The sequence below is a fragment of the Podarcis filfolensis genome (genome assembly GCF_964270895.1).
Source record: "Podarcis filfolensis genome assembly, chromosome: 2".
Classification (NCBI taxonomy): domain Eukaryota; kingdom Metazoa; phylum Chordata; class Lepidosauria; order Squamata; family Lacertidae; genus Podarcis; species Podarcis filfolensis.
Window position 1 is genome coordinate 32,869,868 of NC_139605.1, and position 23,836 is coordinate 32,893,703.

A 23,836-nucleotide genomic window follows, 5' to 3' on the forward strand; every position below is an offset into this window, starting at 1 on the left:
TAAAGTCCAGCCTAGTAATCTATTGCATGTGACAAGTTGGCCATTTACGGAAGGCATCTATTTATTATTGGCACATTCTACTGATGTCCAGGTCTGCTTACAATAAATAAGCATGCACCCAGCTTTAGAATATATTCTCCTCTACATTAATAATAATCATATTAACAGTAATATTGTGCATCAAGAAGAATTAGGTCATTCATTTAAGTTGCCGTTTATGTCTTTGCAAACTTAATTTCTAATTTTGATGTTTAATGGCACTGTGCAATTTTATGCATTCATTCATTTGTCTGTTCAAGAATTTATACCCAGCTCTTCAGCTGGAAAGGATTACAGAATGGTTTAAGGATATATAAACACAATATACCCTGCCACGAGGTTTAAAAATACATGACATAAAACGAGAGGGGGAATGCATGACATTAAAGAGGGAAATGAGAAAACTCGGGCTCAATTCTTGATGCTATCAAGTTTTTATAATGACCAGCTTGCATAGCAACAAGCTGCTCACAATCAACCCAGCCTTCCTGGAAAGGTCCCTAATGCAGCCAGAAATTACTGACCTTATAGGGAGCCTTTGCCTTCTGGAGCCTAGCTTGGATCTTCCAGCTTCTTGCCGCTCTCGTGGCAGCAGGTAGGCTCACAGGTTGATGCTCTCAGCCTGAGAGCAGTGGTCCTCCTGCTGCCTTTTGTTACAAGCATTTGGCACTAAAATCTCCAGGAGGGAGAAGATCCTGGCCTAGTAGGGAGTGGAGAGGACTGTCCCTTCTTGTCTGCTGTGTCATTTCTTCCTCACAGGGTAGTTGGGGCTCTTATCAGGATTGCGGTATGTCCAGTACCAGGGCTTTGATCTTGAGTTTAACTCTACTCCGAGATTATACTAGGGATGCAATAACACATCTTATCTGTTTGCAATACATAACAAGGATTTTGATAGTTTCCATTACATGTATGTCTTCTCTGAAGGAATGTACTAATATTTAGCAGGAAGGAATACAGTGGGACCTTGGTTTAAGAACAGTCCTGTTTACGAATGATTTGGTTTACGAACTCCGCAAAACTGGAAGTAGTGTCCCAGTTTGCGAACTTTACCTCAGTCTAAGAATGGAATGCGCTGGATTATGGAGAAAGCTAGAGAGTTCCAGAAAGAAATCTACTTCTGCTTCATTGACTATGCAAAAGCCTTTGACTGTGTCGACCACAGCAAACTATGACAAGTTCTTAAAGAAATAGGAGTGCCTGATCACCTCATCTGTCTCCTGAGAAATCTCTATGTGGGACAAGAAGCTACATTTAGAACTGGATATGGAACAACTGATTGGTTCAAAATTGGGAAAGAAGTACAACAAGGCTGTATATTGTCTTCTTGCTTATTTAACTTATATGCAGAATTCATCATGCGAAAGGCTGGGCTGGATGAATCCCAAGCTGGAATTAAGATTGCCAGAAGAAATATCAACAACCTCAGATATGCAGATGACACAACCTTGATGGCAGAAAGTGAGGAGGAATTAAAGACCCTTTTAATGAGGGTGAAAGAAGAGAGTGCAAAATATGGTCTGAAGCTCAACATCAAAAAAGCGAAGATCATGGCCACTGGGCCCATCACCTCCTGGCAAATGGAAGGGGAAGAAATGGAGGCAGTGAGAGATTTTACTTTCTTGGGCACCATGATCACTGCAGATGGTGACAGCAGGCACGAAATTAAAAGACGCCTGCTTCTTGGGAGAAAAGCAATGACAAACCTAGACAGCATCTTAAAAAGCAGAGACATCACCTTGCCAACAAAGGTCCGTATAGTTAAAGCTATGGTTTTCCCAGTAGTGATGTATGGAAGTGAGAGCTGAACCATAAGGAAGGCTGATTGCCGAAGAATTGATGCTTTTGAATTATGGTGCTGGAGGAGACTCTTGAGAGTCCCATGGACTGCAAGAAGATCAAACCTATCCATTCTTAAGGAAATCAGCCCTGAGTGCTCACTGGAAGGACAGATCGTGAAGCTGAGGCTCCAATACTTTGTGGCCATCTCATGAGAAGAGAAGACTCCCTGGAAAAGACCCTGATGTTGGGAAAGATGGAGGGCACAAGGAGAAGGGGACGACAGAGGACGAGATGGTTGGACAGTGTTCTCGAAGCTACCAGCATGAGTTTGACCAAACTGTGGGAGGCAATGGAAGACAGGAGTGCCTGGCGTGCTGTGGTCCATGGGGTCACGAAGAGTCGGACACGACTAAACAAGAAGAAGAAGAAGAAGAAGAAGAAGAAGAAGAAGAAGAAGAAGAAGAAGAAGAAGAAGGGAATCTGAATGGTGGGAAGGCACCAGCAGTGGGAGGCCTCATTAGGGAAAGCGTGCTTCGGTTTAAGAACGGTTTCTGTTTCGGAACGGATTAAGTTTGTAAACCGAGGTACCACTGTATCCTCCAATTGGAAACTGCTCTGATTTATCTTATATGTTATCAGTACATGGCACACTGAATAAATTTAGGAAAGAAATCTTTTCATGAGTTATTTGTTGCAGAATTGATATTCCACACAAAAGAAAGGGCCAAAGCTCAGTTGTAGAGCATGACATTTACAGGTTTCATATATGCAAAGACCCAAATCCAATCACTGCTATCTCAAATTAAATGGCCTTGGGTTATAATGCTTAGGAAAGGCCTTTGCTTAAGATGCTGGAGAGCTGCTGCCAGGCAGGTTTGAAAATGTGGAGCTTAACAGGCTTATAGCGGGATACAGTCATCAGTCGCTGGCCCTCTTATAACTTCCACACGCAGACAATTCTTCATGAGCAGAGGCTACATGCATACAAGCTGTGCGCACACTGATGTTGCATCTATCCCACACAATTGTGGGATAGATTGTGCAGACTGGGCACAGGCTGCCTCTGGGCACATAGAGCTCTGCCACCACAATCCTGGCTCTCCCTTTACCTACTGATTATACACAATCCTTTTAACAGCTGAATCTGGTCTCCGTAACAGGTATGCCGGGGTGGGGGACCTAATTAGGCTGGTCATGCCTCCCCATTTGACCCGAGAGGCCGTTTCAGCCAGGGGTGGGGCAGCTAAGGGCAGGGCTCAGCCAAAAGGATGCTTGCAGGCACCACCAATCAGTGGTGCCTGCAAAACCCCTTCCAAAGTGCAAGGCAAGATAGCACTTCTCAAAGCTCTGTTCTCCACAGCACTTTGAATGGTGCTTGTGAAGATCTGAGAACAACTGTCAGCTTTTCAAAAGCCCCGTTCAAAGCACTGCAGAACATCACAGGCCAAAAGGTTGCATGATGTCCAGTGATTGACAGGTGAGCAGCCTACTCAGCTGTCAAACGTAGCCCAGGAGGGGTGAGGAGGTAATGCTCTGGCCCGCTTGGCTACAAAGGTTCCTCACCCCAATATGTACAGACACATGCAAGCTACCCTGTCCTACCTTATTCCTGGGCTGTTCTTCTTCAGCTCCTCCCTTCATACAAATCTAGGGATGCACGAGACATAGTCATCACACTCTGGTTCACTGGCTGTTCCTTCTGGAGAACAGGAAATAATATCTCTTCATGATGATATTATTATGTCATATGCTGAGTATCACTTTGTATTGCTGCAGGGTTGGGGGGTGGGGGAGATGGAGGATTCTTCCAACGTCCTGTTTATTGAGCATTCACCCCAACTTGCTGGCAAAGAATTTGCACAGAGTCAGTACAATGTCATTGTTAGTTGACCATCCATTCTGCTTTGTTTATGGGGAGGCTGTGTGACACAATTATCCCATACTTTACATTGCATTTTTCCAGCACCACAAAAAATTGAGGGATTTTATTTTTATTTTATCTTATTGCACAAGAGACCAAATCCACATTATTTCTGCAACCTATCAAAAACATGCATTCCTGCAAAATAGTGAAATTCTGATGCTAGTCATGGACTTGTTGTTTTGTTGGCAGACCAACATCTATACTAATGTCTAATTTATATCTGAGGGTGAGATATAGTGACTTGCCTTAAGGCATCCACAGAGTCAAAGCTGACTTTATCCATTGGTTAGGTAGGATGAAGAATAGCTATGACCACAAAGGTGAATCTACATCTAACCACTGTTTCTTCTTTTTAGAACCCACCAGAGCTCCAACCCATGTCTTTGCCAAAAGCCTTTCTGCTTCAGAAGTACAAGTATTTTGGACCTTGCTCCCAGAGACCCAGAGCAAAGGAAGGATACAGGGCTACGAGGTAAGACTGTAAGGGACATCACTAGCCTGAAACAATCCTTGTTTTGTCCGAAATGGTCTTATGTGCACAAAGAATTTGGTTTAAACTGAAAATCTCGCTCCCCCCCCCCCATAACAATGCATATGCTAATCCACTTGGTATCAATGAGCAATAATAACATGTGATTGTCAGTCTTAGTGCATTGCAATGCAAGGTGGGAGCCCTCGTGCAGGCCTTAAGTTTCTGCAAATTCTATGAACTATCAGCTATTTGCTCCACCATATAGTAAGAAATAGGGACGCGGGTGGCGCTGTGGGTAAACAACAGAGCCTAGGGCTTGCCGATCAGAAGGTCGGCGATTCGAATCCCTGCGACAGGGTGAGCTCCCATTGCTCGGCCCCTGCTCCTGCCAACCTAGCAGTTTGAAAGCATGAAGTGTGAGTAGATAAATAGGTACCGCTCCAGCGGGAAGGTAAACGGCGTTTCTGTGTGCTGCTCTGGTTTGCCAGAAGAGGCTTAGTCATGCTGGCCACATGACCCAGAAGCTGTACACCAGCTCCCTCGGCCAAGAAAGCGAGATGAGCGCCACAACCCCAGAGTCGTCCGCGACTGGGCCTAATGGTCAGGGGTCCCTTTACCTTTATACTAAGAAATACACAACACACAGCCACAGTGCAAGCCTAAATGCCAGTTTATTGTGCATATTGCATTTTAGTTGTATTTCTTCTTTAACACAAGATTTAAAGAACTAGAAATAAAAATTGGGAAAGGCTCCTATTAGGGGACCCCTCCTCTTCTTTGGACCTGTGAAGAACTCAGCATTCTACAATCAGTGCAGTTAAGTGGAATGTTAAAACCTGTGGGGTATAGGGCAGTATACAAATGTCATAAACTATTATCATCATTATTATTATTATTAAGGGCTATAAACATGCCCATCAATGAGACTACTGCAGTGGTCAGATGTGCTGACTGCTGGTTTCACGCATGGAAGGGTTGTCTTGAAACAGTGCAGCCTCTTGAAATAAAGGCAATGGCAGGATTTATGGAGAGCTGCTAAAGCAAAAATCCAGACAAAGATACTGTAAACTCTTCCAAGAACGAAATCATGTCGATTCTTTTTTCTGTAGTAAAGGTTGTATGATATCGAGGCCTTTATGCTATTTCACACACAAACAACAACAACACGGGAATGTGGCACCCCTATTTCAGAGAAAAAAATCCTAGGCCCTCAGTTTACCACTAGCTTCAATCAATGCAGCTTTGGACCAGTATCAAGCACAAGATGCCAAGTGACTGTGGCAGATTAGAACCCTCCATCTGGGCAGAAGTTTAAATAATTGAGCTATGGCATCCGATTGGCCCAAAGCAGGATTGGCTCAATGAGAGATTTGTCTACTATTTAAATGGGAAACAAAGAAATGTAATATGGAATTGAATGGAATGGACACCGATTTTGTAGAGCACATCTTACTCTGTGGCGGGAATGTGTGAGGGTTTGCCAGGTTGTTCTAAGCTACTTCAGATTGTAAAGTGGCCGTTCAGGTTTGGAGTTTAAATATGAAAGCATGTTTTTCATTTGTGCAGGTTAGATACTGGAGGCATGGGGATAAGGAAGAGCAGGCTGGAAGAATCAGAACGGCTACCAATCAGACCTTTGCAAAAGTCACCAGCTTGAAAGGCAATGTTTTGTACCACATGGCTGTCAAAGCTTACAACACAGCAGGGATGGGACCTTCCAGTCCAATAGTCAACGTGACAACTAAAAAGCCACGTGAGTGTGGGGGGAGCACTTTTTCTTTCCTTTTTTTGCTACATGGTACTACTCTGTGCTGCATTTTTGAGTACCCATAATATTCCAGCATCCCTAATTTTATTAACTGGCGCAGGATGAAACGGTTAAATCTGCTATGATCAAATGGGCACAAGATATTGGTCACAACATTATGTTTGCTGACTGGGAACAGTTGTGGACCACCGGTATGAAATTTACGGCATGTAATGCCTTAAGAGAGAATATTATGAAAATGATATACAGGTGGTACGTGACACCAGTCAAGCTTGCAAAAATCTATCATTTGCCCGATAATAAATGTTGGAAATGCAAAGAAAATGAAGGTACATTCTTTCACCTTTGGTGGACGTGCCCAAAGATTAAGGCTTTCTGGGAGATGATCTATAATGAAATGAAAAAGGTATTTAAATATACCTTCCTGAAGAAACCAGAGGCCTTTCTCCTGGGCATAGTCGGTCAATTGGTGCCAAAGAAGGATAGAACTTTCTTTATGTATGCAACAACAGCAGCAAGAATACTTATTGCAAAGTATTGGAAGACACAAGAGTTACCCACCCTGGAAGAGTGGCAGATGAAGGTGACGGATTATATGGAATTGGCGGAAATGACTGGCAGAATCCGAGACCTGGGAGAAGAGTTGGTGGAAGAAGACTGGAAGAAATTTAAAGACTATCTTCAGAAATACTGTAAAATTAATGAATGTTAAAATGATGTTGGATTGAAAATAAGTGGCATTAGCAACAAAGTTAATAAGAATATGCAAAAATGAATTGATAATGGATGAAAATATAGAGTTATAATATGTTAAGATACAGAGTTAAGATAAACGAAAGAGGGTAAGGATTTGCTGATTTGATTATTTAAATGGGAATACAAAAAGGGGAGGTGTGAGGAGGCCAAGGAAATAAGCTAATGAGTTCAAAGTTACAAAAAACGGATTTGTTTTTAATTCTTTTTTAGCTATTTGTCTTTTGTATTTTTATTCTTCTTTTTTCTTTTTCATGTATTTTTCTATGTTCTCTTTTTTGTATCCTTTTCTTTTTATATGACCTTTTTTATTTTGTAAACTTATGTTTTTGTAAAACTTCAATAAATATCTTTTTTAAAAATAATAATTTTATTAACTGGAACACAGAAAACTGCAGTCTTTGCTGGGCAGGAAAGAAAAATATTTTTCTGTTCAGTGCAAGGACTTCCTCTACTTGTCACCAGTGCACTGAATTTCCATCTGATTCCCTTTTTCATCCATAATACTTTGGTCATGTCAGCTCTGCTGCTGACTTGGAATACATGTTTTCCAGGAGTTCTTGAACTAAGCAAATGTAAGAGTTGACTAAGAGCCTCTCATAAACTATACTGAAAGAGGAAGGAAAACTTTGCTGCTTAATAACATTCACTCTCCTTCACTTTGAATTTAGCACCAAGTCAACCCCCTGGAAACATCATTTGGAACTCATCAGACTCTAAGATTATACTGAACTGGGATCAAGTAAAAGCACAGAATAATGAATCTGAGGTGAAAGGATATAAAGTACGTAACGCGCAGCAAACCTTGTTTTCCATTGTTATGAGACATTAAGCAGTACCGCTGTATTGAACTAACTAACTTCTGAATGAACTGTGAAAATTTTAAATTTTTCAGTGGGATCTGAAATTGACATAAACTTCACGTGGGCTATGATCTAAACAACTTTAATAATGTTTTGTAGACTTCAGTGATATCAGTAAATATGCACACTATGCAGTGCATATTATGAGGATGATACTCTAATAAACCAGGACTATTTTTCACCAGCAAGTCCAATGGCATTACAGCATCATCCAAACTGATAAAGAACTGACAGACAATGCCTCTGAGAGGCACAGGTTTTAAATGATTCAAAATGCAATGGCCTAATCCCAGGACAAAATACACCACTAGCACTTGCACCAATGTAGGCTACCTAGCTTCCTCCACCTACTCAGCACCTTATGCCTGTTTGGAGCATTTTTTCCCCATTTCATTTCATAAAATTTATATAACCGCTCAATTGTAGAAAGAACCACAAAGCATGAGCTTAATGCTGTGCTGCCTAGGCTCATGAGATATTACTAATGTCTGCAGTGCTGCAGGTAGCAAGGGAGTTTTTCATCCTGTTGACTTGGGTGGAATTCTGCTTAATATTTCAGTCCACTTCCTTGCCTGGCTGCCTTTCCACCCTCATCTGATACAGACAAGGTCTTGCATGGGGAGCTTGAGTTGTTGCAGCCATTGTGACACTGGTGCAACAGCAGCTTCTCAGCATGGTGGTGATGTATTGGCATTTGAACATCATAAGACATGAGTTTTTTGGTGCAATTCTACCAAGTATTTTGATCTCAAGGAGAACAGAGCTACATGAACAGCTCTGACTTCACAAAACCAACGAGAGAATGAAAGTAATGCATCCTAATGCTCAAGAGTATGACAAAAAGCCACATGACTTTTCAAAAGCCAAGGCATATATTTTCTCTAGGGACTATAAGAGTTGATTAGCTATTAATATAAGTCCTAGAAATAGAAGCAACTTCTATAGAAAATCTAAGGCTCTTGCTTTTTTCCCTTCCTTTCTTTCCTCCCCTTGGCTAAAAATACGGTCTAGGTTTTATACAGATGGAATAGACAAAGCAGCACATCTGTTATAGAAACTAACAAAACATCTGTGGAGCTTTCGCTGCCTTTTGATGAAGATTACATCATAGAAATAAAGCCATTCAGTGATGGAGGAGATGGCAGTAGCAGCGAGCAGATCCGAATTCCAAAGATATCAAGTAAGTGCCCTTGTTGTTCTTCACCATGTGAGGGTACTTCAGTCTCCCCACCCATGAATGATCCAGGGCTGAATTTGTTTCTCTGTGCATAGAACTTTACTACAGAGTGCTTTTAAAATGTAATAAATAGTGCCAAAGAAGTATCTTACTATACTAAAGTTTTGTTAATGATTCTTCTGTCACCCATATGACGGTATTTAGAATTCTTCAGTTTTGTAAATTATATACAGTGGTACCTCAGGTTAAGTACTTAATTCATTCCAGAGGTCCGTTCTTAACCTGAAATTGTTCTTAACCCGAAGCACCATTTTAGCTAATGGGGTCTCCTGCTGCCGCCACAGCACAAATTCTGTTCTCATCCTGAAGCAAAGTTCTTAACCCGAGGTAATATTTCTGGGTTAGCAGAGTCTGTAACCTGAAGCGTATGTAACCTGAAGCGTATGTAACCCGAGGTACCACTGTATCTATATCATGGTCATATTAGCCAGAGCAGGGCTGGCCCACCCATAAGGCAAGATGAGATAACCGCCTCAGGCAGCAGATCCAGCCCCCAAGGAATGCATTGCCCACTGACACACATTACTTGCGAGGCTGGATCTGCTACCTCCTCAGGAGCAACACCCACGCCGCCTCTACAGCGGCCTTTTGGGAAATAGGAGGCCCTGGTCTCCTCCCACCCCAAGAAAGAAATGGCACGAGCTGCCCTCTGGGATCCTCTGAGCACCCAGAGTGATTCAGAGTACACCCCCTTGCCTTGCAATGGCCTTTGATTGCCACTTTAATGGTCTGGAAAAGTTAAACTGATGCTCCCCAGCCCCGCTTGTTCCTGATGTAGATCTTTACTTACCCAGTAGGGATGGCATTTTGTGGTTCACCTCAGGTGCCAAAATGTCTTGGGCTGGCCCTGGCAATGAATGAAATTTTCTTTAGGTAGAACAGAAGGTGCCTTTCTCAGTTTGGTAACTGTCTACTGTACTTTGAATAAAGTCTTGCAAAAGAAAAGAAAAAGCCCTCCTTTTCTGCTTAATGTTTTTTCAATCATAATGGGAGATTTTTTTTTTATATAGGCATTTTCAGTTGTGTGACCAAACAAAGCACTAGAATCTATCCCTCTGTGCACCTAAAATGACAGTAAATTGTCCCTGCAAAAGTGGAGTTGTGTTAAAGGTTAATTGTGGCATTGCAGTAGTTTTCCTGCAGGCACATAACAAGTACTAAGTCAGGAGCAAAAGAATAGGCTTGCTTTAGTCATTAGCTCTACTACCCACAACACAGAGCACAATGGGTTTATATGAGGCTCCCGTGTACACTAGGGTTTTTCCATTCACATAACAATATTTTTTTATTATTGTTACCAAAAATTCTTGTGACAACTTAAAATGCCAGCTAATGAATTATGGAGACCTGGGTACAAATTCTTACATGGCCAAGAACCTCATTGAGTGTGACCTTGGACTAGAGATGCGAAGACCTGGAAAAAAACCCAGAAAAAAGAATGTGTCCCCCCCCCCGATTTTTCCGGGGTTTTTCCAGGCCTTCGCATCTCTACCTTGAACTAGTTATAGTCTCTCAGCAAATGTATCACACAAGGTGGCTGTGAGGCTAAAGATAAGGGGAAACCATATAAACCACCTTGAGCTCTTTGGAGGGAAGGCGGGATATAAATGCAAGAAACGGAAGTCAAAACTCTTCTGTGCATGTGGAGCTGCCACTGCATTACAGTGGAATTGGGAATACTTTTATGCAGAATTTTTGCATGCACACTGAAACTCTGGACTAGAGCCCCAATCCCTGATTTCCCTTCCTGTTACTTAGCATTTCTGTCAATATAAAAGCTTTCCATTTGAATCGGTGCCAAAGTAATTATTTCATGTTACTGAATGCAGGAGCACCATAAGAGTGAGACGAGTCATGTCACTTGTTCATGTATGTGAAGCTGCAAGATATCAAACCTTGTGATTTCTTTTTTCTTCTTTTCCTAGATGCCTATGTGAGAGGGTCGGGCGCTTCTACTTCAAATGCTTGTACGTTGTCAGCCATCAGTACAATAATGATTTCCCTCACAGCTAGATCAAGTTTATGACAAAAAATATCTAAAGGACTTCCTGTTTATAATATAACTAAGCAACATTTAGCTAGTTGTTTTGAAGACACCCAGTACTAAGTAATATTGTTGTTCGAGTACATCTTACTACTGGAAAAAAAAATGTTTTATGCTTCTCTAGGAATGGCATTATACAGTACTTCCTCAAAGCAAATATAGCTTTGTCTGAAGTTTCTTTGGAAACTCTGCAATGCACTGAAAACATCTGTAATACGATGTTACCAAAGCAGTTTACATATGTCCTTATATGCATATTTTTTATTATATATTTAGTGTTTTATAGACTTTTTTAAAGTTAACATATGATGTAGATATTAATTTCTTTCCCCCTCTGCTATGAAATGCTATTGATGGCATTTACTGTTGCAAAAATACATTGTTTTGGAATGTTTTATAGCCAGGTCGAAAGTTCTCAGTACACTGGTTTCAAATTGATTGTATAGTTTTACAAGAGGAGTGCACTGGCAAAGCTCTTTTGACCTCGATCCATTCTTCAAGGTACCTGGGCTTATCTGTACACAGGTAGGTTCCCAAACAGGCATTATATGAAGTCTTCCCTCCCCTCTCCCTGATGGCCTCAAGTCAGGTTTGCTGCTGCTATTGCAGCGCTTGTGGGCACTGGGCCTTATCTATTGGCCATTCCTAGCCCCTGATGCACAGACGACTTCCACATGGAAGGGATGGAGTGGGCTGCTAGATAACTATACATGGACAGGATATACATGTCTGGTGCCAGTACAGCCACCTGGAGGACTGGGAGAGGGAAGAGGAAGGTTCACTGGAATACTTTTTCAGGATCCTTTCCCCCACTATGTGCAGAGGAGGAAGATGGATCATGCTGCTATTTAAAGCAGCTAGAGTGGTTTTGTTTTTTGTTTAAATGACATGAAATGTGTTCATTCTTGGATCGAATTACAAAAAAAGACAAATCTAAAATAACTTTCAATGCATTTGCTTTCAGGTTTGTGTAAGTCAACTGCATAGTATCAGCTAGCTAATATTTTAATGATGCATAGCAAAGATTTTCATTTGAATGTACTTGAGTTTTCTCTAAAAATTTAATAAATATTAAATTGAACATTTGTTCCATTTAGTCGTGATCGCTCCTATAGTAATGTAGACCAGACGTTGCTATAGCAAAGGACAAGATGCTGAATGCGGTGAAAATCTTGAAATTCCACCCTTTGAGCAATTTATGTAATTCTGGATTTGCACCATTTTAATAAGGAAGTCTGTGCGTCTGTGAGACTTTAAATGAAACATAATTATGCTGATTTCTGTGTTGGAACATATGTTTCTTTTGACAGGTACATGTTTAACTGTAATTCTCTATAGTTTGGTTTCATAAACTGAATTCTGAAATTATCTCTGTTTATACGGTTTTTGTTTGAGTATAGGTTATAAGCTAAATCTAATAAATACAATTCTAGTGAATACTTCCCTAAAAAGGCTTTTTTCCATTAAAAAAAAATTATATGTATGTCTGGGTGTCTCTATGCACTTCCAAATAGCTCCTTTATTTTAAGATATCAAACCCTCTTGCCTTTTTGCTAGCACAAGTGAACAGAACCCAACACCTGAAGAGTGTTCTGAAGACCTAGCTTTAATTTTCTTGACAAGCTCTTTATACATATCTAGCATGTTGATAAAATCCTATTCAAATGTGACAGTGATTGCAGTCCATCATGACATTTTCTCATGAAGCTGTCATCCATTTCCATTAAAGCTTGGGTTGAGCACTATCTCCACTGACTTGGGTGTGCATACTGGTTCTCAATGAAGAACATATGAACTTCTGCACAAGCTTGCACATGCAGAGCTCCATCCATGCTCCACTCCATGTGTTCACCAGAGTCTGGGAAGGTATATGAACCATGCCCAGAATTTAAAAAGAAAAAATATATTAATACAAAAGATTTATTTGTTACTGGGGTAAAATTTTGTACATATGCTCAGATGGAACAATAATAATTAAGACATCAATGAAGCTTTCTGTTCATTCTTTTCCCCAAATTAAAAAAAAAAATGCACTGCAGAGGTTTATAATTTGTTCTTCCTGATAGTTTAAATTTGCCTGTAACTTGTCTGTTTTGCTTCCAGAACAATACAAGCTAACTTTTAAACTACTTTCAAAATATATTTATTAAGTAACTCATAATCAGGATTCCACTTGTGTAAGTCAGGGGTGTTAACCTGAGAAATATTGTCAGTATTTCAAGCTGTGTTCCTTTCTTAGTTTGATATGGTTACTTCTATGTAAAAACAAAAACAAAACAAAAAAACCCACAAAAGTAAGAAAATGAAAGAAAAAAAGCCTTGTAGTTTTTCTCCCCAGTGTAAATGATATTTATCAGTGATCTAGCAGATGTAATCTTTTTTATAGTTATTGGTAATAAATATTCTGTTATTTGTAAATATTCCTGTGTTTATAGGTATTTTTCCTGCATTTGTGGCGGTTCTTTGTGTTAAGAAAAAGAGTGCTCCATGACACTCTTAATCGCAAATATTTGTGTTGTGAAAACACCCAGGATCAATGGTGGACAGATTTCAAAAACTCAACATGGAATGGGCACCATTAAAACAAACAAACAAACAAAAAAACATTATTTAAAAATAATTTTAAAACAAATGTTTATTTCTAATTAAGAGCCTATGCCAATGTTGTAATTGGGATTGTAGGAAGAGCTAGAGGTTTGCTGCCTTCAAACCCTGCAATGAAAGCCCCAAAAGACACACATGCATTCCTCATTTCCAAACTTGACTATGCATGGCAGTAGCAAAGGCTCGCAAGTCAGAGTGCCATTAAACCCTAGACACTCAAGACTGTAAGAACCTTTGGAAATGTACTTCCCATGGTTCCTGATGCCTTTAAGGATACTAGTGACCCCTCACTGTGAAAAGGTTCCTGGTGCCCTTTCTGGGGATGCCGGAAACCACAGGAACCATATTTCCTAATCCTGATATTCTTGGAAACTGTGCATGTGCTTGTAGCAATATCCAGGAGCCTAAGTTTGGGAATGATAGACAGAGCTACAGAAGTTCACAGCAAGGTGCCAAGAAGCAAAGGCTGAAACTGCAGGCAGCTGGACTTCGAATACTGCCTAGTTCAAACTTCAGCACCTCACTAGCCAAGATGCACCATTTATTGGGTTGGCTGATCAATTTATCTGGTGACACATCAAGGCTGCAATTCTACACTTATCTGGGAGCAAGACCCATTGAGTAGACAAGCAGAGGCTTATGCTACAAGTGGATCAGTTGCATATTTATTATTTCATTTTCCCTTCCTTGCAACTACATTTAAGGTGCAAAAATGAAGCTAGCCTTTTGAATTTGCTCCAGAAGGGCATTAAAGGGTATAAAGCCTAGCCACTGCCCAGTAACAGGTATCTGAAAAGGAGTTGTAGAGACTCAAGACCAGAAGCTTGAGCCCTAAACCATTTCTCCTTCTGTTCATAGTGGTTTCCCATTCATTTCAATGAAGCAGTGAACTGTGACCACAAAGGGATACAGGTAGCCCTTCCGTGTGAGAAGTTCTGTGTGTGTACATTGCATCAAAAATAGGGCATTGGGTCTGGGACGTGGCTAGCAGGAGACTAAATTGTTCACTACATGATAAAAGATTTCAAACGTAAATGTTTATCGAAACACAAGAGCTCAACAAGAGCACATACGAACTCACACACTATTATAGGTATACAACTGCAACATAGATTAGCATTCTCATACAGGGTATCAAAACAAATGAAAATGCATTCATATTATAAGCTCTGTTGTATTCTTGTATTATTTATAGCACAATCAAAATGTTACCTATATAACTTGCCCTTCAAACGACTGTCCTGTTATAGAGACTAAGGTTACCTATGTTAATTTTCCTTCTAAAAAACCAGAGAGCCTGGTTTACATAGAGGCTCTCTTCATGGTAGGTAGGTAGGTAGGTAGGTAGGTAAAGAAGGGATCACACTGTATCCCCTCATACCTTCTATTTTAGTGCCACCTTGAATGCATCTTAACTGTGGCTCTGGAATAGTAGATCTGCACATAGCTGCACATCACCTGCAGTTACTACGGAAACACTAGCATTATGTTGGTAGCCACCCAGAGGCTGGGGCAACCCAGCCAGATGGGCGGAGTACAAATAATAAATTATCATCATCACCATCACTAAAAGAACAGCATAGGAAAGAATTTTATTTCTGCCAGATGTTCAAGTAGCAGCACAAATCCTAAAATGAAGAAGTTAAAGTCATTCACATCATGCTGGAAGCTATGGATTATAGGAAGTGGAGTCCAAGCAATAGCATGGCTCAAACAAGAAAACAAAATTTAAATTATACAGAATGGTCAAGGGTGTAAAAGCAGTATCCGGGAGTTTTCTCAAAAACCAGCAAAACTGGCCATCGATTACTTGGGTTTTGCTGCAGTAGCATAGACCAGGGGTCAGCAAACTTTTCCAGCAGGGGGCCGGTCCACTGTCACTCAGACCTTGTGGGGGGGGGGGCGGACTATATTTTGGGGGGGAAATTGAACAAATTCCTATGCCCCACAAATAACCCAGATGCAGTTTAAATAAAAACACACATTCTACTCATGTAAAAATATGCTGATTCCTGGACTGTCTGCGGGCCTTAGTTTGCCTACTCATGGCATAGATTCAAAGCCCTTGGCAAGGAATAATTTCAGTACCTTGTGATACATGTGCTGGGTGGGTTTCTTATACTTACTGTGATTTGTGGAATTTCCCTTTCTTGTGAAACATCCCTGTGTGTCTGGTGCCAATGATGCAATCTTCTTGGCAGCAGGCATCTGCTAATAGTATATTTTATATATTAATAAGCTACCTTGAATCCAAAGCAGATGAAGGGTGATATAAAAACGTTTTCATTCATAAATAACAAATAAATAACGAAAGGATATATTTCAAGTTTCCTGAAAACCAGAAACAGGGCTATGGCTCTTCTTCATTCTGTGATTTGCCATCTCTGCTGTAACAAGGGGAACCTTCACTGATATTACTTCTTATGGAATATTTGACATGACAAATGATTTGAAAGGTCACAGTGGCTTTAATGGCAAATTAAGGGACAAATTTTTACATTTTAGTCACGACAGCTTTATGGAGCATCCTGATTTCGGAAGCGGTATGGTGCTCAGAAGCAAACATGCAAGGGGCAGAGACTGCCATGAAGCGTCATTTTGGATTTCCTTGTGGTATCAAGATTGACCACCACGTAAAGTACAATGCTAAAATAGGAGGATGTTTGGTCTGTTTGACCAAGGCTTTATTTTGGGGGGCAATTCTAATGGAAACTGGAGACGTAAGACTAGGATCAAACTCGATGGGGTTCAGCATGCCAATTTTTGTGCTAAATTGTGGTCTTTGGAATCTTACGTCATGGAACCATAATCAATTTAAAAAACAACAACTCTACAATTTGTGAGCATCACCATATCCTTCTGGCAGTACATTCCATAAGTAATTTACACATGGGGGGGGCGACTTACTTTTCTTGGATCGTCATCTCCCACCAGTTTCATTGTAACAGCTTCAGTGATTTGCTTGTAGGAATGCATTATTATGAAGAACAAAGCTTTGTGACATTTTGCTCATCTTTGGGTCAAAGGATACCGCTGCAGTATATGACAGTAATGTCTTTAACAGTAGCAACCTCTAAAACTTCCTTGATAGAACTTAGCTAGGTTTGTTACGAAACCATTGCAATATTTTAAGCAATATTGGATTCCTTTGTCGTTTATTTTGAGATCAGATTCAACATTGAACTGCATCCATATTTAATAAACGATTGAAGAATGTTCCAAGGCAGTAAAGCAGAGCTCCTCAAACTAACTCCCAGGGTCTAAGCATTGCTTTTGATTTCTTTACTTTATTCACTGATGTAGGGCCCTCTGAAACTCATGTGGTTCTAGAGAACAAACCGGAAGATATTTCTTTTATTCTTCAGATAAAAAGAGTTCAAAGTAGAACTATCACTGATATCTTTCACTTGTACCCAAATTGTACTCTAAGAAGCTGATGCTTTGCTACAAACCTGGTTTTCATAATCATAGCTACAAAGGGATGGGATATTTCAGAGAGACATAAGGGAAACGATGTTGGGCCATGCCTACCATCTATTTCAACAAGGGCTAGATTAATACATCACTGAAGTTCGCAAGAAATAAGGGTTCTGGTCAGCCAAGTCATATGCTGATGATCATAGCAGTGTCAGAATACAAAATGTCACTACACAACAGTAAAATAGCAACAGCAGCATCTTATTCCTCAAATCTTTTTACAAAACTTATTCTAGGCGGGTGGTGAAAGATGAAGATTGTATCCAACTAGGTCATTGCACTCCACTCACACAAAAGCTGGAGCTCCCCTTCCCTCTTCTCCCCCTCCCCCAAAAATATCTGTTATGGGTGTTCCCCCAACTCTCCAGGGCACATTTGGGGATAGTACAAGGGGAGTGAGGAAAGTGGGGGTGGAAGAAATGCCCAAGGACTTAGGTGGATTCAGTCCTAAACTACTATAGGTAGGTAACTGAAAGTCAACAGTTTACAGTATAAATTGGGAACAAATGGTGTCCCCACTCCTTGATTCAACGTCACAGAAATATAATGTACATTTCACAATTATCAAAATGGTTCTAAGCATTGGGGTTCATTAAGAATGACATTAAAAGCAGGAATGAGAAAAAGATCACATGCACATAGCCCTGAGCAACCTGGGTTAAGGGTAGGAAACAAATGTGATAAATTTGTTTGTACTGAATACTGTATAACATAAGTGCATAGGGTTTGCTCCGACTAATGTCTCCATCTGTACAATAAGGTGAGTGATGCTTAAACTTTATAAAAGGCCTTGAAATATATGGATATTACCCTCTGACAAATAATGCTCATGAAATAAAGGAGATGAAGTCCATCAGATAGTGAAAATCACAACTATGTTTCACTACCTGAACTTCAGGGCAAAATGGCAAAAAGAGACACACAAATATTACATAGGAGTGATCCATAGTTGTAAAAGGAATGATCCCTTAGTCATTGGGAAAGAAGGGGGTAGAGTGACTAAATTCTTGAGATGCAAGAATCCAAGACTACCACATGAGAAATCACAAAAAGTAGGATTGTCAAATCATAAAGAACAAAAACTGAGTTAGAGATAGCAGCGGACTAATTTATTTCAACAGTTGTTTTAAAAACAATGGGTGGTATCTAATGGTGTTTACCCACTTGTGCAATGGAGTTTTTCTTATGCAATGGGACTTCTAGTTTCTCCCCTCTCCAGACCTCTCACATGCCCTAAACATCTGCTCCAGAGGGTGACTCAACCCTCTGGAACACATTCTCAGGGTGTGCAGTGGGGAAGAGAGAAAGGAAAAGCCCTGTTGCATGAGGTCCGCTTGCACTCTGTTGGATCTTACCCATAATGCAAAATTTTGGGTTGCAATCTGGTAAACATATTAAGGCTACACCACATCCTCAGAGATATAATTCACCACACACTCTCCTATGCAATTACCATCTGTATTGACCAAGTGCAATGCTTGGTTGACTAAACCTTAACAGTATTATCAAGGCACACAAAAATAAGCTGTGTGGTGCCATCCAAATAGCAAAGATATTGGTGGCATATTGTGGGAAAGTGTGCACCACACTCCTTCCCTTCAGATGTAACACTTTTATTTATAACTACTTACCTGTATCCAGGCCATTTTTCTCCAGAATTCGGAACACAAAGACTGCAAATCAAATCCAGTGTTCTTCCATAGAATACTATAATACAGCCTCAGAGTTCCGGGGTCTGGGTTTTGGTTTTTGCTTCTAGTTGCTACATTGCTAACACTTGTTCCCCTTAGTCAAGACTCAGCTGTGTTTAATTTTCCACAGCTGATTTTCACTTTAATTAAAAACAATCCAAAAAGATTTAAGCACTAATCTCTAAGGCCTGTTTTCTTGCCTATCCTAAAGGATAACAAAAGGTAGAAAGGCTCAGATAATTGACTTTTATGGAAAATGTAATATTTGGATGTACTGTTTTTATTTTGTTGCCAAAACCCTTCCAGGAGCAGAAGACGTGTTCTATGTACAATATAAACCATGAGCATTATTGAAATGAAGGGGAAGTTACTCACCGCTACTAACTGGCAGACTGTATCCCAATAATGATGATTCTGACAACTAAACAAAAGGTTAGTCAGTTTAATGGTAAGGTCATGTGATGTAATGTGCTTGTTCAGACAATTATAAACTGGCTTAATAACCTGAGATATGTATGAACCTTCCAGGGAAACAGTAAAAAAACCTCAAGGAACTATTACTATCAGACCAAAAGAGGGGGAATTGTGGGGGGAGGGGGGACAAAATATTGCTTAATATGCGTCCAATCCATTTCAGAACAATTCCTTTATCAAGGGCACTTTTAAAGCAATTTCTCCTGTTGCTTTTATCAGCATGCCTTTGCTAATGAATTCCCCCCCTGAAATGTATGGGGCTTATAATAAGCACCTGGAGTTTCTTTCCCCTGCCTGCCTTTTTCTTTTTTTTCTCCTTTTTTTGCTTTAAACTGCTGATAGGGGTTTTGATTCAACAGAGGTCTTATTCCACCAGACTCCACTGGTGATTCTACCACAACACAAGCTCCTGCTTCACCTGCCAAAGGTGCAGACTATGGTGATAGGTGGTGCAAGACCCTCCCCGGAAGGGCTTTATATGTGGCAATGCATCTGCTACTCCAAGTCACAGGGCAGACTTACAATTGTTCTGTAATTAAAGTTTAATGGTTCATCTGAGCCAAGACACTATAGCGAATGGCTTTGGAACAAGGTAGGATACTAATACAACTACAAAGAATGGTTTCAGAAACCACAGTTTCCTAGTACAGATGGAACTGGAAACTATGGCTAATGGAAGATTTCCTAGTTTGTTAACCCACTCATTGAAAGAAAGAAGCAAAGCTTGTTCATATTTTGGTTTAGTAAGCCAAGATACGATCATCCAAATGTGACAGATGGTCATGGTCAAAACAACAATTTACCCTGTATAGTTGGGAAGACAAATTCAGCATGACAAAGATTCTTTGGAAAGGAAAAATGACTCTTTAATTGCTCTTTCCCCATCCCGGTAAAAAGTCCTTCATGTGTCCTTTACAGTAAGAGTCACCTCTATGGGAGAAGCTTGCAAAGTAAATACTACCAAAGATAAAAAGTACAGGAGTTTGCATCACACCAGAGGCTCAAAAGACCACGAGGCATACCAGATTCCAAAAATATTTTTATAATAATACTCTTATTGTGTATATTTGGGAAACTGGTATTTTTATACTGTACACTGACTCAAGATATTACTTATCTTTCATAGTTCTTTCACAGACAAAGCATATTCAAATTACCATTCATAATCACAACAGACACATTACATAAATCATTCACTTTCATTTCCTAGATATGCAACTGAGAGACAATAACTTCATGGGTAACAATGCAAACAGACACTGTGAAGGGGCTGGTCTTGCTGTGCAGACCAGAGAAGTGACAACAGTTAGTAAATTCTAATTCAGCTTTCATGTTTCGAATTCCAATTTGTAACACAATCCTCTGGACCACCCTGGCTTTCTGAAGAAAACCCATGGAACACAGGAAGCTGCTTTATCCTGAATCAAACCATAAGGCCATCTAGCATAATATTGCCAGTCACTGCTTTTTGCATGAAAACACACTGTGCAAAAGTTGCCCTCTTGGAATCAATATTCAATATGCTTGATTGCATGGTTTGTTATTGCTAGCGCTATCATTTTTTAACCTTTGGCCTTTCATATTCCACATCCCCAAGCCCAAAGACAGCAAGCAACCTGGAAAAGAGGAAAACTGTGTACACCTGTCCACATTTTGGAGAGCCAAGTTTTCTGTTCCATTCAGATCTCCATCAAGTCTGCATGCACAAAACTACACTTTTTTGGTGATAGATATGAAATTTTTATCTCTGCAAATGCTCTAAATCAATCAAGGAGAATATCATCACTGGGCTAGCTGATAACTGAAACTATAGGAAAATTGAATTATGAACAACAGTTGCTGGGAGGGGAAGCCAACTTGAACAGTTGGTAAGCAACATGAAGAATTAACGAGGAAAGAGATGAGCTAGAGAGCTGTATTTAATGGCAACTCAGACTAGTCATCCAAAAAATTCAGCTGTAACAGTGGATTTCTGAAGGATTTTTTCAGCCAGGGACAGTATTGCTCTATGATAGAAAGTGGACATACAATAATGAGGTGAAAGAAAGAAAACAGAATGCTCATCACAAAAATACATTTAAACAGCAACTTAAAACTTTATGAGACTAAAAGCTGCTTAGTTTTTTTAAAAAATAAAATAAACTGAAAATTCTGTGCTAGTCTATTTTTAAAAGTTTGTTTTGTATTTATGTCAGGAGCAAGGTAAACCAGGAGAAAACTAGACCATAATCGCCATGATCGCATCAAAGAATGTATCAGCAGAGAGCATTGTTACACAGATCAATCAGCACAGATGAAAACACACAAGGCATTGATCAAACAAAGAGAAAGTCAAGTCACAACCACATGAATGGTAACAATAAACAGGAGGGTTTGTTGTTAATAGAAAACTAAGGAACATACCTCAAAAAGATCGACAAATGTGTACACTAAAGTAGTTGTGCTGGATAGTTATCTATTAATTTCTATAATCTAGTATGTAAACAAGTATACTGTATAAACTATTGAAGTTTTCATTTATGGTATTTTATTTTTCATGAGAAATACTGATTGAGGCATGTAGAAGACTGCTGTGTGTGAATTTATGAGGCTGGAGAAATGAGCAGCACCTGAAAAGATTCACAGAAGTGGATGGCTATATTTAGGTCCTGAAGTAGAAAATGTAATTTCATTTCACTCCCATTTCAGTCTACTTTTTTTTTTTTCCTCTTCCAGTGAAGCTGTTAAAGATGGGATTTGACTTGAGGGCCTAATTTTTAGGAATAATTTTATCTTCAGCTTTCAAGCTTTACATGACAAAATACAGGTTACAATCTAGAATGGTCCTGCAGGCAGCTCTAAGGGGGTTGACATTACCCTGTCAAGACTTTTGGTTTTTCTCTGTACTGTACACAAGAGCTCTTCATACTGCATCACAAATTACCCTCAACTCTCTTCCAATTGTAAAAATGGCTCATCATCCTGCTACATAGGAGAACCTTATGAACCAGGAAAAAATGGTTAAAGATCATGCCAGCAATGCACAACTAGTATGTGAGGTTTTCATACCAGACATGCTTCACCACAGCATTCGGCAAGGCATTTCATAAAGCCATATGGAATGTCCCTTGCTAATACTGTACACAGCACAGTTTGAAGGTTTGCATTGTGTGAAGTATCAAGTCTAATACAACTTACAGAACATTTGGAAAATGTAAAAATATTTTACATAATGCTATACATTTTGTATGATTGCACTTGTCTGAGATTTGGCTGAGTTTTTTTAATGGAATGGTTGTATAAATACCAGGATTATGTCCTGCAGTTATAGCAAAACATGCAAAAAACTGGAAATAGAATTTGGAAACACATTTTGCAAGTGCAACAGGCCTCTGCAGCTGTTTAATTTTTATATTGATTAAGTCAGTCACCATAATTATTATCTGTATTTTTTATTATTTAAAGTCTTTCATTTTTTAACATTGATATTTTATGGCATGGCACTATAGAAACTTTTATAAATTTAAATAAATAACCCCCTTTGCATTTACTGTTTTACATTTCTATGTACAATGGGAGTATAAATAATGATTTTTGATGGGGTTTTTTGTTAATGTACAGATCTATACATTTTACATAAGATTTCCTTTAATAGGGTGAAACCTTCCTCCTTTCTAACTTTATAGTTGTTTCCCCTCAGTTGCATTGTGTTGCATCAGGTTTTTATACTGTGGGTGGTATTCAACAGTTACTCAGCATAGGTATCTCTAACATGCTCATTCATTTCAGTGGGTCTACTCTAAAGTAAAATTTAGTTGAAACAAGGCTGCATTTATTTTTTACATGCAAACAATGCATTGCCATGGCTGAATTCTAGCTTTTTGGTTTGTTCCTTAGTTCCCACCAATTTTCCATTTCTGTTATTCCCGGATTAAAGCAAGTGGAGGCTGATTGTTTAGGACGTGGGTCGCCAACTTGGTGTCCGTTTGGGGATGCCAGACTCTTTGAGCTTTTCTTAAAACAAGAAAAAAAGCAACTTTCCAGCCCTTCTAGAAAATTACGAAGCAAAGTGCGTCCTTCTGGAAACTGGCTTTTATGAGGGGCTGGTGTCCTGCTGCTTAGTCTGTATGTTATATATACAGATTCAATTGTTTTTAAATGATTGCCCCCACACGCTATGTTTAGAGCTGTTCTTATTTTATTAGGCTTGCCAAACGTCAGGAAAATTCCTGACATGCCCTTATTTTCGGGTGTAAAAATGGTCAGGGGCGAATTTTCACGAAGCGGCGAAAGAAACGCAGCTCCAAAAGCTTAAAATTACTAATGGGGGGGGAGCTCAACAATTTGGGTTTGTTGCCAAAAAATGCTTAACAATTTTGGTAGTTTCAAAAAAAAAAAAGGCTCAACAGCTTTGCGGGTGTCTTTTACTTTTTGAAGTATCACAACCCTAATTTTATCCACAAGCTGCCTTGCATCCCTGTCGGAGGAAAAAGTGGGGTCATAAATAAATAAATGGAAAACAATAATGACGGCAGCAGCAGCAGCAACACCCTGCTAAGCTAATTTTTTGCGCAAACCTTTTGTGCGAAGCGATAAATAACTATAAAGAAGCCTTTCAGGAAAGCCACGCTGTCGCCAGCGGGGTGAGGAGCTAAACGCAGAGGAGCCTCGTCGAAAGACGGAGGCGCCCCAAAAACCCGCGCGCGAAAGGCCGCCCCTCGAAGCTCGA

At 39.8% G+C, this 23,836-nt stretch overlaps 1 protein-coding gene and 1 long non-coding RNA gene across 17 annotated transcripts in view; one reads left to right on the forward strand and one right to left on the reverse strand.

Annotated features, from left to right (window-relative positions):
- LOC310756452 (contactin-4) overlaps positions 1-13,300 on the forward strand; it is a 536,818-nt gene extending 523,518 nt beyond the window's left edge. For all 15 annotated transcript variants that reach the window (XM_083600569.1, XM_083600561.1, XM_083600560.1 and 12 more), the window contains 5 exons: positions 4,102-4,217; positions 5,784-5,970; positions 7,410-7,522; positions 8,613-8,781; positions 10,764-13,300. In XM_083600569.1, coding sequence (XP_083456695.1) covers positions 4,102-4,217; positions 5,784-5,970; positions 7,410-7,522; positions 8,613-8,781; positions 10,764-10,864 — 686 coding nt within the window. In that variant the 3' untranslated portion in view covers positions 10,865-13,300. The remainder of the gene's footprint in view (positions 1-4,101; positions 4,218-5,783; positions 5,971-7,409; positions 7,523-8,612; positions 8,782-10,763) is intronic.
- LOC310757393 lies at positions 6-23,724 on the reverse strand. 2 transcript variants are annotated; one of them, XR_014545146.1, is made up of 4 exons: positions 16,394-23,724; positions 15,613-15,697; positions 9,629-9,685; positions 6-905 (listed from the first exon to the last, which is right to left on the reverse strand). It is a non-coding gene; the product is annotated as an uncharacterized lncRNA (long non-coding RNA). The 2 variants fall into 2 exon arrangements; XR_014545147.1 differs by lacking the exon at positions 6-905 and having other exon boundaries at positions 9,005-9,685.
- Between the last annotated feature and the right edge of the window lie 112 nt (positions 23,725-23,836).